Source organism: Lontra canadensis, unplaced genomic scaffold, assembly GCF_010015895.1.
Source record: "Lontra canadensis isolate GAN:19392208 unplaced genomic scaffold, GSC_riverotter_1.0 scaffold1, whole genome shotgun sequence".
Lineage (NCBI taxonomy): Eukaryota > Metazoa > Chordata > Mammalia > Carnivora > Mustelidae > Lontra > Lontra canadensis.
The window spans coordinates 15,501,945-15,517,779 of NW_022630995.1; the positions used below are offsets into that span (position 1 = coordinate 15,501,945).

The following is a 15,835-nucleotide window of genomic DNA, read 5'->3' on the forward strand; positions in this document are numbered from 1 at the left end:
AGATAATATCAGTATAGTTTTCTCTATTGTAAGTGGATACTTAACATATATTTTCTCAAACATTTTTATAAGACATATCACAACCAGATAAATTGTGATTAACTTGTAAAGATGTCTTATTTGTACACATTTATCATCACTGAAGACTCTAATTACAGCCTAGAAAAAGAAAGTGTGCAGTTTCTTCATAGGAACCCTCACTCTGAATAGGCAAATTCTCAAGGAATGAAGCACATTTTGATATTATACTTCATTCTTGTATTAGTCCCATTTAAGAGTTTTCTTTTTTTTTTAATTTTCTTTGATTTTACTCCACATAATTTAGGGCTCTTTGGTTGTTGTAGGTGTATGGTTGTTTGTCTTCTATTACTCTATTTTGTAACTACAAATTGTTGATAATAATACAAAAGATCCTTGTCGATAATAATATAAGTACACTTTGGGAATGATACGATTTATTTTAGTCCTAAAGAAGATTATTCTAAATATTATATTTTATTAATATTTAGGTTATGAGTCAATTTTTTTATCTATAAGCAAATTCGAAACAGCATTACCAATTGTCTTTATATATGTATGTTCTACAGATTCTGCTTTGAATCTGTTTAAGCCTCTTATGTTTTCCTCATTAATTAATTAACCAAAGAAATTCCTTATTGGTAGGAGCATCAGGATTTAACTTTTTTAAAAATTTTACTTCCTCAATATGCAAATAAATGTATTCAAGAATCTAAAAAGCTCTATTACACCTTAATATGGTTATACATTTTCTCATATAATTATTGGTAAATAATGTGTCAGTAAAATATACATTTTCTCATAAAATTATTGCTAAATAATATATGAGTAAAATTCAGGTTTTTTTTTTTTTAAGATTTTACTTATTTATTTGATAGAGAGAGAGAGTGACAGCAAGAGCAGAAATACAAGCAGGGTAGTGGGGGAGGGAAAGCAGGCTTCCCTCTGAGCAGGGAGCCTGATACAGGGCTCAAACCCAGAACTCTAGGACCATGACCTGAGACAAAGGCAGACGTTTAAGGACTGAGCCATCCAGGCACCCCAAAATTCACATTTTCGGCTATGAAAATAATAGTGCATTTTCTATAGCATGATGGATATATCAGTCATCATTGTAAATATCTTGGGGAATACTGGAGTTCTTATAATCACTGTCAATTACATTTCAAAAATAAAGTAATAAAGATGACTATATAAGCAAAGAATAATTTGGAAAATTTGCATTTAATGGTGTGACGTAATTAATAATTAGAATTGTAGAGGCACCTGGGTGGCTCATTGGGTTAAAGCCTCTGCCTTCAGCTCAGGTCATGATCTCAGGGTCCTGGGATGGAGCCCCACATCAGGCTCTCTGCTCAGCAAGGAGCCTGCTTCTCCCCTCTCTCTGCCTGCCTCTCTGCCTACTTGTGATATCTCCCTCTGTCAAATAAAGAAATAAAATAAAATAAAATAAAATAAAATAATTTAAAAAAAGAATTGTATTTAGCATAAAACTGATGACTAAAGAGCTGAGAAAGTCTTAAAAGAAAATATGAAAAAAAAGTGATAGTCTTGGGGACTCATAGGGAACTTATAAAATAAATAATTAACTACAAATTTTACTATTCTGAGTAATAATTCTTTAAATGTTACAAACTCTTCCATACCAGTTGGATACGTATTCAGGGAGAGATGATTTTTGTTTAGACTGTGATCTAAGTATTTTTGAAATAACCACACATTTTTATCTTCATCTGCCGAGAAGAAAACTGCCACATGGGAGGACAATGTCTCCCATAACAATATAGATCTTTAGGTTAACCTTTTACACTGAGGTTTTTTTTTTTTTTTTTTTAAGATTTTATTTATTTATTTGACAGCGATCACAAGTAGGCAGAGAAGCAGGCAGAGAGATGGGGGAAGCAGGCTCCCTGCTGAGCAGAGAGCCCGATGCGGGGCTCGATCCCAGGATCCTGGGATCATGACCTGAGCCGAAGGCAGAGGCTTTAACCCACTGAGCCACCCAGGCGCCCCTACACTGAGTTTTTCATACCCTAAAACTAAAATCTACCTTCATCAAAGTTAAAAATCCTCCCCTTCATAGGACTCTATTCCATTCAGGGCCATGGTGAAGTGGAGTCACTTTCACTGAGATTTCATTCCATCATCCCACCACATCAGGGTGATACAATTTATAGGGAAGATGATTTCCTCCCCTTATTATTATGAAGCCTAAAAGTCAGGATCTAGGAACTTTTCTGTATAATTTAAATTTCCTTTTCTGCTATTTTTCCACAGTACGTAGCTACCCACTGCAACCTTAAAAATTACTGAAAAGGGCAAAACAAGCTCTGTTTCTCTTGTTTTTATGGCGTATTTTGGCCAATGAAATGTCCTTACTGTAACATATTCTGAACAGTGAAGGAAATAACTGAATTGAAATTTTATTTATTTCTGTTTATAACTTTTCTTAAGTGCAATGACAGTTTGTTCCATAGACCCAGCATATCAGCCTTACCTGGGAGTATGTTAGATGTGCAAATTCCTGGGCCACTGCTAGCCCTACTGAGTCAGACTGTCTGATGCTGGGCCCAGGAATGTGGGTTATAGTGGGCCCTCCAGATAAGTATTGTCACATTAAAGTTTGAGAAACACTGCTTTAAAGAACTCAGGGATCTTGTTAAATGCAAACAGTGTTTCCATAAATCTGAAGCTGGGCCCCAGATTCTTCATTTCTGAAATCTAACTCCTGAGTGATTGGTCTGTCGACCACATTTTCAATAACAAGGTCCTACAGAACTATGGTGAACACCTGAAATTAATCTGATCTTGGACGTTGCCTTGAATTTACTTATTTGTTTGCTCTGTGTTTATTTGGCTGTTAAAACCAAGAAAATTCAGAAAAGCTTTTGAAACGAAGACCCAGAAAGCTATAAGAAACTTGTTGAAAAAATTATCAAAAATCTATAGGTGTAAGAGTTTGCTTAAAACAGAAAACCTATATATTGAAAGAGCAGGGATTTGATGAATCATTTCATCAATAAGAACATGAAAAGTATTGTCGAATAGTAACCGAAATGGGTATTTTACAAAATATACTGAATTCTAACCCTATTTCAAAAGCCAAAGCCCCATTTTGATGTATATGCATCGGACCGCTGTTGCCACCTGTCATACCAGATTGGTTCCGATGACGCTAGCATGCAATTATTGATTTATCACCACTGTCAGTGGCACATAGCACTCATTCTCCAGCGGAGTAGCACCACTCTAACCTTTCCTGTTGCTGATTTAGACTTTCTCGTTTCCGTTCTCTTTTGTTAATTCAAACCATGCCTAGATGAGTTGTCATAGCATGTATCTGCCCTCCGCTGTCACATAATAGTTCTAGCTCATTCAAACAGCTTACACCTCTTTCAGGATTCTCAGCTCCCACTTGCATGACGTACTGGTGACCTTAGCTTCATTGGTATTCTGTGAATGTCAGAGATATGCTTGCCTCAGCTGCCTGGGCCCTGGTGAGCAGGTGGAAAAATGACCAGTTGAAAATGAGTTGTTAAGACCACTACAGTGAAAAGATTGATGCAATTAATTTTTCATTATGCACAGTGTCTGCGGATTCTAATCAGTTTGGATTGTTCCTCCTTTGAGGCACAAATAAAATGCAAATGGCTTTGGAATGAAAGGGAGCATTCTTTATGGTATAGACTTTCCAAAGCTGTAAAATGGCTCAGGACTAATCTGTGGTGTTAGAAATATTTTATGAATTAGGCCCTGGCAGGCTAATGTAAGTTCTTTCTGGGAAATCCAAGCTGTAGCAACTATAGGAGGCAGCTTGAAAGGTAGATTTCAAGGGCACAGACAACAAATGGAAATGAGCCTTGAGGCAAACCTTCCTGGATTTGAAAAAGAGTAGGGAAGCAAAGGAAATTTTTGTTTGATAAACTAATTGTAAATTAACGTGGCACGATCTGCAGTCATTATGTTTGTAGATTTGTTTTCATAATCCATGCCAATCATTTTTGAAAACAAGAATATGGATTTAGAATTGTTTTTAGTCTCATGATAAAATCTTTGCCCGTCTGTTAGAGCATCCCCTAAAATTTACTTTGTAGATATTGCAACCATCCATGATGAATTAACATTAACAAGTTAAATTATAAATATGCTTATATTATTACATATCTCATTTTCTCTTAAACTAAGGTCATTCCACTTATGAAACAAACAACTGACAATTTTTTATGGTTAGAATGAATATACCAATGTATTTTCACTTACTTCAGTAGAAAATACTGCTTTTAAGTTATATATTTATATTACCTGGGTAAGATACTTTCTTTCATTGGGATTAAAATTGCTAAGAAAAATGTAGAGATATAATTTAAAAATTAGTACTGGAAAAATATTACTAGCATGGTCAACAGAAGAGAACTTCTTAGTCATTTGGTATGTTTTAGAATTAAAGATTTATTCCCTTTAAAGATGTTGCTCAGCTCTCATTACAAAATTATTTGGATTTTTTTTCTAAGATATATAATGAGGAATTAAAATATGCCTCTCGTGAAGTTGTCTTTTGAAATGTGATCTAAGTTGAAGATCATATTTTTATGAATTCTAGAAAGACTTTTACAGCATTATTTGGTGACATGATTTAGGAACAAATAATTGGAACTGCCATTTTCCACTGTGGAATTCTTCCTAACATGAGAAACTGAGAAAACTATACTTAAAACAATTCCTGAACAGAAAAGATATTAGTTATAATTATGCTTCACAATGCTTTCTTACAAAATTGACTTGCCTTAGAACATAGCAAAAGTGTTAAATTTAAAGGTTCAACTTTCAGAAGGAATAACTTCTAAAAAATCATTTTAGATGTGTGCATTTTAAACCCGTCTCAACTCTCTCTTTAACATCAACTTAATCAATGAAAAATTTCTTTTTAGTGCATTGAAGGTGTGTGAAATACAAAGAAACCTGTCCTTACAATTGCCCTCAATAAAATTTTATTCTAGGCCTTAAAGTTTTTGCCAGTCACCTACAATTCATGAGTAGAGAAAGCCTTTTTTCCTCTTTTTCTCTGCTTCTACTCAATTCTCACTTCCTTTTACTTGCTCAAGTGAGGAAAGCAAAATAGGCAAAGGACCCACCTGAACTCAATAATTAAAAATCAGGTAAAACCCCTCTTCCCTGTTTATTTATATTAAAAACAAACAAACAAACAAAAAAAAAAACGGTAGTTCAACTCAAAAACTTTCCTTTAAAAAAAAAAATATTTTAGGGACACCTGGGTGGCTCAGTGGGTTAAAGCCTCTGCCTTCGGCTCAGGTCATGATCCCAGGGTCCTGGGATCGAGCCCCACATCAGGCTCTCTGCTCAGCAGGGAGCCTGTTTCCTCCTCTCTCTCTCTGCCTGCTTCTCTGCCTACTTGTGATCTCTGTCTGTTAAATAAATAAATAAATAAAATCTTTAAAAAATATTTTATTTACTTATTTATTTGAGAGAGAGAGAGATATCACAAGTGGCAGGGGAGGAGCAGAGTTAGAGCAGGAGGGAGACAGAGAGGGAAAGAATCTTAAACAGATGCCGCATTGAACAGGAGCACAATTCAGGGCTCAATCTCATGACCCTGAGTTCATGACCCGAGCGGAAACTGAGTCAGATGCTTAACTGACTGAGCCGCCCAGGCACCCCTCAACTCAAAGACTTTCTAATCTGTAGACAATATAAATAGGTAAAATTTGTGGGGAATTCCTGTTTTCTCCACACATCACCTCTTTCGAAGTATCTCCTCATTCTCTAGATACTAGAAGAACCTAAGTCAGTCAGTGCATTTTCATTCAGCTTCTGAAATTATGAATTACTGATTCTAAAAACTAAAAAATTATTCAATACCCTTATAAATGGGTCTACTTATAAATGGTCTACTATATTCCAAACACCACACGGACACTATAAGTATGAAAAAAATTGTCTTTAAATAATAAAGGATTTAATAATCCTTGAGTATGAATTCATATTATTTCTAGAAAAGTTGATAGTCATGCAAATAATTATAAAATTCAGTAAATGTTATAAAAATGGAAATACATGAAGTGTTATGGACACATAAAAGAGGAAGTTTTCATCTCTTTGGAGTAGATCCTATTCAAGCAGAACCTGACAAAATGAGTAGGTAAAAAAAAGAATTCAGATTAAAAAAAGAAAAGTCCTGTAGGGTCTATTGATTGGTCTAAGGTTCATGTGGCTGTAAATGCTAGCATCCAGGCAATAAAATCTAGTAGTGATAATGGGTTAAGAATGTTAAAATCTGGGTGTCAAATGCATGAAAATAAATACAGTAAGAGAGAGAAGAGAGAGAGTAGTTGAACATATTAGGAAAAACCAATTGTCATAAAGGACAAGATAGAAAATAAAGATCCAATGAAAGGGAATTTAACTAAAAAAAAAATTGGATTTTTTTTTAAAGGAATCACTGCACAGTTGAGAGAAAAGAGATTCAATAAAGATGAACTCAAACTTGTTATACCAAGTGTTTTCAAGACACAGAACTTTGAAATTGGAAATATAGGAGTCTTTGACACATGCACACATAGACATACACTCAAAGACACACAGCTTTTCACTTATTTAGAATAGCACATTTTATTGATTATTTAATAATCTCTGAAGGTTGGCTTTATTATTTGTGATTTTGGTTTATTTCAGGATGGGAGAGGAGACAGTATAACATACATATGATAAAATATAAAAACACACTTGTTAGATCTGATAGGATTGAGAATCATTGTCTTATCTATCAAAATTAGCTTCAAAGTGTAATCTAGTTTGCAAGAACTGTTAAGGAAGTTAATTATATAAGGAAATTTATTTGATATGTAGGTGGAAGAGAACTAAGTCTTAGATGTCTGCCTGGATGGAGAATTGGAATAGACAGATTTTTTTTTATCATTTCAACTCTCTCTTGATTAGATCTTAAACTATGATATGAAAGTCTGTCTTTCTCTGTAACTGGTGCATAGGTGGCAAATGTCAAAAAATCATATAATAGTTCTCATTATTTCACAATAAAAAAGCTTATCATCTATGTGGATCCAGATTCCCATATTCCCCACTATTTTCTAGTGGGGCGGTTCCATTCCTTTGAACCCCTGGATTAGAATATTTTTGCATGAGATATAATAAGAATGTAAACATGACTATATTTGGCATTTCATTTAGTTTTTCTTTTTCTTTCACTCACCAGAAGGTGTAAATTTTAACCAACTATGTAGGCTATATATTTACATCATATTTATATTTATATTTATATAATCCCAATTTTAAATGTGGTCTTGTATTTTATTACTAATTGTGTAGTTAGTCTACGCACAGTCTCTTGGGTATTTCTTAGCATTACAGAATCTCAACTCCCTCCACAGACCTATGTAATCCCTATGGAATCAGAATTTGTATTTTAATAAGACATCCAAGTGATCTCTATGCACATTAAATTTAGTTTGAGAAGCACTGGTCTAGTATTTTGGTTGAATAAATGACCATATGTTCGTATACATTTTTATAATTATTGAAAATGAATACCAAATTAATTCTTTTATAATTGGGGATTTTCTCTCCTGTAATGATATATCTCATTAGTAAGTTACAGTCATACGTATATGTTTAGCAAGGCCAAAGCCAAATGTGTTGTCTGGACTTAAAGATTTGGGAGAGAGATGGCTCAGACCTCAGGGTTTCATTGGCTTAAGTCTATCATCTAAAGAGTCATGGAAAGGAAGCAAGATATAAGCATTCAAAATGGGTGAGAAGCAGCTTCCAAGAGGACTGTGGAAAGTTTCTAATCTAGAGCTGCAATTTTGATGTGTACTTTTTGTGTGAAATTGTTCTGCTTGAGCATATACTTGCAATTTGAAATCACACCAGTTCTCCTCTCCTACCTAACCTTTTACAATTGATTAAAAAAAAAAAAAAAAAAGGACATAGTTCCCCACCATACCAAACGTTATACCTTGGGGTATAAAATGGTTGAGGGCATCAAATAACCTATAGTATAAAATTTGATGTCTGAGAAGATCCCTTTAGTGAAGGTATGCTAAACCGGCAGCAAAGCTTAATGTCTTTCTTTTCCTTACACATATTTCCATAAAAGGAAACACCTGGCATTTGAAATGGGATCATTTGGGATGTTAGAATTCAGATGTATTATAGAGAAGTGGGGGAGTATGACAGTTTTGCTTTAATGTCCCAACCTTTTATTTTTATACTAAAGTATATAAATATATTCAAAGATCCCTAAAATATACCACTTTCAATTATATGGGAGTTTTGTTGATACTTTTAGCTTCATAAAAAAAATTGTCTTTAAATAATAAAGTAAATAACAATAGAATAACAATAATCATGGGAAGTCTTGAGAGAACTTATTTATTTACATAATCTCTACACTCACTCAGCGTGGGGCTCAAATTTATGACGACAAGTTGAAGAGTTAATGTTCTTCCAAGTGAGCCCTGAGGAAACTTGTTAGTTATTTGTTTACCTTAGCAGAAATAAGAAACTGAGAAAGTACATGACTTGAATGGCTAAGAAACAAATTATCTTTCAAATTGGGATGTCTTTAATGAATTTGAAAGAGAAAATAATTGATAAAATATACAAACCAATCAAATAATAGATCATTGTGTGATATGTACCATATAATTCAGAAAGAGTTCAACCGTTGGCATGGCTATAACCAAACTTTCTTCTCTTTTCATATTGATCATTATGAGGATTTCACAGTGCTTACATTTATAGAAAAGAAAAGAAGGGCACTTGGGTGGCTCATTTGAGGGACCAACTCTTGATTCAGCTCAGGTCATGATCTCAGGATTGTGAGATTGAGCCCCAAGTCAGGCTCCATGCTCAGCAGGGAGTCTGTTTGAGATTCTCTCCTTCCCCCACTGCCTCTCCCCCGATTGCATGTGCACGTGCATTTGCTTTATCTCTAAAATAAATAACTAAATCTTAAAAAAAAAAAAAAAGAAAATTAGGAAATGTTTGGAAGCTGAACAGAGATTCCTTCTAAAAGTAACTTTCAGGGGCGCCTCGTGGCTCAGTGGGTTAAAGCCTCTGCCTTTGGCTCAGGTCTTGACCTCAGTATCCTGGGATCGAACCCCGCACTGGGCTCTCTGCTTAGCAGGGAACCTGCTTCCTTCTCTCTTTCTCTCTGCCTGCCTCTCTGCCTACTTGTGATCTCTGTCTGTCAAATAAATAAATAAAATCTTAAAAAAAAATAAAAGTAATTTTCACTCACTGATTTATGAAAAAATCTCTCATTAAAAGATGCATCTGTAAAATTTAAATATTATAAAAATAACTATTATATTTGTTTTGATCAAGCATGTAGACATAATAATTATAACTTCATTATAGAAAAATTTTTTGCAATATTCTATATAGAAACATACAGAAACAGAAAATAAAAATCTCAATACATATTTTTGCATTTTTATGTATTTTGTATTTAAAATAAACATTTTCAATGTTTAAGAAGTATGAGAGAACCCTTGACAAAATAATATCCAACAATATATATATTTTTTAGGATAAGATTCTCTAGGGAATTAGTTCAAGGAGAAAATCAGTATAAATATAGAATCTAAAAGAAAAGCCTGTTCATATATTTTAAAAATAAATATGGTAGTCCTGAATCATCATGATATTTAGATTCCTTTGGTATATTTAAAAGAGATGTTACATATTTATTTAAAAACATCAATATATGCAATATGCTAAAAGCCTTGACATTTGCAATTAGAGCCCAAGCTCACTGTGGGGCTAATAAAGCTTAAGTTCGGGGATCCCCTTTTATTTACACAGGCTTTTTCCAAGCCTGGGAGGCTTTAACAGCATATTTAGAAAGCCATATGTTCTTACTAAATTTTCAAAAAGAAGTTAATTTAAGTGCAATTGTTTAAGATCTCCAACACATTTCAATCGATTTACCCTTCGCCACATCTTTTCTGTATATGATTTTAAAGTGGCTTTGGAAATTTTGCAATCCAAAGGGGAAATTGAATTGGTGATACATTTAGTTTGGGTTTAATGCAATAAATGTATACAATCCAAACTCACTTTGTGTAGAGCTATTATTGCTATCTGTCTACTGTAAAAATGACTTTCATGGACATTCTTACCACTCACTGTGCCAACTCATCATTACCATTCCACGGCTAGAGGTCATATTGTGATATGAGCATGTCCAATGGCATCCAGCACTTGAAATATGTGGATAATGGAGGAGAAACAAGGTTTGAGAAGTCAAGAGCCAGAAGCTAGTCTGAGAAAATTTCTTCCCGTCATTAGACATACCCAATGGTTAGTAGGATACTTCATCGATGTCTATTTCAAATAGAAATTATCTCCTCCTATACTTGGCAATTAATACAGTTTTGATGATTAGAAATACACATAACATTTACATTTTTTTGTGGGAGTCACAGAAAATAGAAGTTTTAGAATTTGGGGGATGTGAAGGATAAAATTGTGCAGTACTATAATTGGTAACTGTGTATCTTTGTAAAGTCACATGTATTATGCAGCCCAACCAAAATAATAGAAACTAAATTTTAACCAACGGTGTTGAAAGAGGCACCAATTCTCATTCTTTTCTCTGTGGAAAGTATTGCAAAATCATAGTAATCTGATAACATGATCAAAAAGTATGCTGCCAAAAGTATGCTGCTGAGGTCAAAAACCAGTACTACGGATGAATATCAGGCAGTGAGTTAATACAAATATGTTGTTTTCCCGGATATTTTTTTGATGTTTGTGTTTCTTGCCTGTTTTTTTTTTTACTGTAATTTGCTGTGATTTCTTATTCTATAGAAATACTATTTTCTATTTTTATATTAATAATTTTGTACTTTTTTCATTTTTTTAAAATATTTTATTTATTTATTTGACAGAGAGAGAGAGAGAGAGAGATCACAAGTAGTCAGAGAGAGAGGAAGGGAAGCAAGCTTCCCGCCCAGCAGAGAGCCTGATGTGGGGCTCGATCCTAGGACCCTGGGATCATGACCCGAGCCGAAGGCAGAGGCTTTAACCCACTGAGCCACCCAGGCACCCCTGTACTTTTTTCTTAAAACAATTTTTGTGTGTAAATTCTGTGTCCCACAAGATGAAGTTCACTTTCATTTGCAATGATTTAAATGTAAAGAAAAATTATAAAAATTTATAAATATATGTGAAAATATAAAAATTATATGATATATTGTATTGCTGTGTATTTTATACTATATACGTATTACATGTATATTATGTAAGTTTTATATATACATATATAGTGTTTATATGTATGTTTGTATTAGTGTATATATGTATATACATATTTGTACATGTATACATATATACATGTGTATATATATACATACATGTGCACACATACTGTATACTGTCTTGCACTGTAAGTTTATAAAAAGGCATATAGAAGTAAAACCATTTTTAGGTTATTGCTATAAGAGATAAACATACATTTAAGTGAGTAGTTGCGGCTTCCAAATGTTGCCTTAGTTCCTCTAGCAAGCAAGTCTACAATCTCATTGCTGATATAACCTAGATGGAGGGAAGATGCACTAGGCCAGAAAGGTCCACGGCCTTAGGTAAGCTGCCTGGCATGTCGTTAGTTTGCAGGGGCCACACAGGCATATAATGGTCTATGTCCTACAATCTGTATAAAGAATAACGGTACCACAGTTACACAGCTCTATTTCATCTGTAACATTGAGCCTACATAATAGGTGATGTTTTATGAAAATCTGAAACTAAATATGGATTGTTTTCACAATCCATTGACTGATATTGATTTTTCATTATCATTTTATAGGTAATCAATTGCTATCATCCATGATCATTTTATGCTGTGACTATCTACATAACTCTATGTTTTGATAAACTAGACACAACCGTATTTTATGCAGATACTACTTTGGAAGAACATTTACACTAATGAAAGTATACATCAGTTAAAAAATTCAGATGAATATGGAAATTGTGTGGATTTAAAAATCATCAAAATTACAGTAGTTATATTAAGATGAAGCAGATACTTGAAATTAACATGAAATTATCTCATCTTAAATTGCAAGTAAAATATGACATATAGATAGTAAAAGGGGAATTTTTAAAAGGAAAATGCTGAGAGGTTCACAAGTGAATCATGGTGGTACTCAGGAACCATGTCATATTTAATGGTGTGAAAACAGGAAAACGAGATAGTCATACATCCTGGGAAGCACAGACTCATACACATAAGAGTTTCCTGCCTGAGCCAATAAAAGTCTTAAGTCTAGCATCACTACATGATACTCTCATTTGAGAACATTCAAAAAACCTTTATTTAACGACACCGGGCCTTGGGTCAAGTTTTTCCCCCTTTTCTTTGTTATGACCTACTTTGGCCTTTAGAGACTTACTGTTTTGTCCACAGATTCTCAATTTTGTATTTTTCACTTCTTTGTTCTTAAAAGTGATTTTCATTGTTAATACTTTTTAAAAAATCTCTGGTAGAAGGAGGCCTGCACAGTCTGAAATGTGTCTTTAAACAAATGAATAAACAAACAAAGAAGTGTTCTAACAAACCTTTGTGATTTCAAGATAGGGAATTTTTATTCAACTAATAAATACCCTTAGAAGGACTGATTTCCTTATTTGCAATCATACAAAAACATTTTCAAATGCTCTCTATGATAACAATGAAAGTTATGCCGCAATAAATATTAATAACATTTATTCTGAGCACTGAACATGAATATATCAGAGGCAATACTCTTCCATTTGACACTTTTGGGAACTATTTTTGATAAAGAATCAGAAAGGAGATTTCAAGTGACAGTCCTACACCAGCCCTCAGGGGTTGACAGGATGACCTAATCAGTGTTACGAAACCTCTTATTCTTATGATTGATTGATTAATTTTCTTCATGCAAAATGTTATTACTATCCTATTTTCCTTGCTTTATTTGCCTTATCTTCTTTTTGAGAAATAACAGGGTATGTTAGAAAGCAATACAAGCAATCAGACATCAAAATTATATTCTTTGTTATTCATCATTACTAAAGAATATACAGAGTTCTGATTCTATCATCAATACTTCAACACTTGAAGAGACTTAGTCATAGGTTTTGCATATCAAACATACGTATGTGAGGGTATATATCAGATTTAATTCAACTGAATACATTTTACTGTTCATGTTAGCATATAGCACCTCAACTAGCAGGTGACCGGGAAAGAAAAACAGGATGGTTACAGAAAGTTGAATAAGATTGTATCAAAATTTTGTCATATTTTGGTCAATATGGTCAGCAATAGGTTTTGGAAGTTTATTCACAAAGAACATTTTTAAAAATCGTTGTTTTTCATATAGAAAAACTTGCACTTTGTGCTATATTTTGGATGCAAATATTCTATACTTTATATAGCAAACATTCTCATGAGATTATGGATATGGGCATTATGGATATGGTGGAATAAGTAAGTTTTCTTAAGGATGCTACTATGAAGATGTTTTCTCCCAAATTTACTTCTTTGCAGAAGTATGGAATGTCTATTTTTTGCAAGGCATTCATTTGAAGCACAGATTTATACCCGTCATTTCAGTCCATTGCTATTATTTACATTTATTTGTATTTCTCTTTTATTTGTAAAGAATAACCACAATATCCAAACTATCAGCTTATTTATGCTTTTTTCCCATTTATAGAATGATATTTTGTCCAAAAAGATGCTCCACCATTACAAGAAAATACTTAAATTTCAGATAGTAACTCTGTCATCACTCTTGGCCTTCCATTATCATTTCTCCTATCACTGATTATCACCAATTATCTTATTTTTCATTAAGAGTAACAAAAATAACACTTAAGAAAAATACAAGTGATTTTTTTCTAGGAAGTCATTAGGTTCCATATATCAGTTGCCGATGTGAGGCATCATTAACACAGTAGCAGAAACTTTTCTTTGGAAGAGAAAGAATCCTTGGCTTATTTAAAACTTTGTATATTTTACTATAATGAATAAAATTCATACTCATAAAATAGATATGCAACATAAAAATACCTCATGAGATTTAAACTGTTTTATTGCTTGTGGATATACCTTTGTACCAATAAGATAAAACCTAAAAATACTCTGTTCATCTAGATTTATTCCTGGGAAATTGGACTATGTTGACTGGTATACAGTAAAATATTATATATCTCCAGTGCCTGTCAGTAAAAGATCTGACACTGTCTTAATAAACTGTATTTTAGGTCATTTTCCTTTATAAATCTTTGAAGAAAGAAACTAAGATATTATAATGAGACTATAATTGGAACTCTGAATAAATATTCTGACTCTCCTCCTTATTAGCTAACTGACATTAAACAATATATTTAAGTATATTTAAGCTTGGTTTCCTCATTTGTATGAGTAAACATAAAATGCATGCCAAAATCCCTGGTATAGCAGAGTGACTTCTATAATATGCATGCACATTTATTTACATTTATATTTATATTTTATATATGGTGTATATATGTATGTGTGTTTATATGTACACATATATGTACATGCCATACAATTATATTACATATATATATTATACAATTATATATACATCATATGTACGATTTTATATACACATACATATATATATATATGTATGCGTATATACTATAAATATTCCATAGAGCAAATAAAGCCAAGTTATATGTATATATATGTGTGTGTATACAGGAACACACTGACACACAGACACACACACACACATTAGATCCATACCCACTGCTTAATAATACATACATTTGCTTTTTAAATTCTTTCCACATATTATGTTTTGGAATATTAAGATAAATATCTCTACTGTGGAAATTGTTGTCATTTAAAATCCTTGGAAAAATATCTGTAATAGCACAATGATATTAGAATATAATTGCCAGAGTTTGATCCTTTGGAAGTATCTATTGAAAATCCTGAGCCTATTCTCCTACTGCTTGGGAAAGACACTATAGGATAATTTCTTGATCTCCATTTTGACCTAAGGATTGATTCTTTCTTCTCATAATTTTTCCTAAAGCAGAAATAATAACCCCAAACCCCCACAATTTAAGTCAGAGTACGTTAAAAGGACATGTATCCAATCTAAAGCATGATCCTCCCAGTCGTGCATAGCAAGGGGAGACACCAACTATAGAAACAGAAGATTTCATCAGGGGCTACCCTAGGAATTCCTCCCATCCTTCATTGTTGCACACTCTTATTTAAAAAGTGCACCTGTGGGAAGGAACTCAGAGTTGATGCTATTCTGGAACGACCACCCATCTACTTCGTGTTTCCCAGTTTACAACTCTTTCACATAATCATTCTTTTATTTATACAAACCAAATGTCTTTCTTGGTGGTCAGTTCTGTGCTTGGCAGTGTGTTGAGGTAACAAGAAATGAAAGAAAACTTCTTACTCCCACAGGTTATACTGTATCATGAGAGAGAACACTCAGTCAAATGAATAAGCAGATGAATAAAACAATAGGAATGTGTAGGGAATTCTATGATAAAAGCTAAAATCTGGGACAGAAAATTAAAGGAAAGAGATATGGTGGGCCAGATGCTGCGTAGTGGGTGGGGGCAGTGAGATATTTTGTATCTTTCACTGTTTTTTTCAGAACTAAAAGCTTCCAACACAAAGAAGCTTGGTCACTCACTCACTGGTCAGTCCAAACATGGGACAGAATTGTTCCATAGTACAGGAATGGATGGGGAGAGTCTGAAATGGTCTTCTGCTACAGCCTCTTGAATTGATGAATACAAGTGC

At 33.4% G+C, this 15,835-nt stretch overlaps 1 protein-coding gene across 1 annotated transcript in view; it reads left to right on the forward strand.

Moving 5' to 3' along the window:
- Positions 1-15,835, forward strand: part of LOC116869697 (putative uncharacterized protein YKL083W) — a gene marked incomplete at both ends in the record, with an annotated part of 153,709 nt that overhangs the window by 124,650 nt on the left and 13,224 nt on the right. Inside the window, one exon of the mRNA XM_032861449.1 lies at positions 11,308-11,364. Coding sequence (XP_032717340.1) covers positions 11,308-11,364 — 57 coding nt within the window. The remainder of the gene's footprint in view (positions 1-11,307; positions 11,365-15,835) is intronic.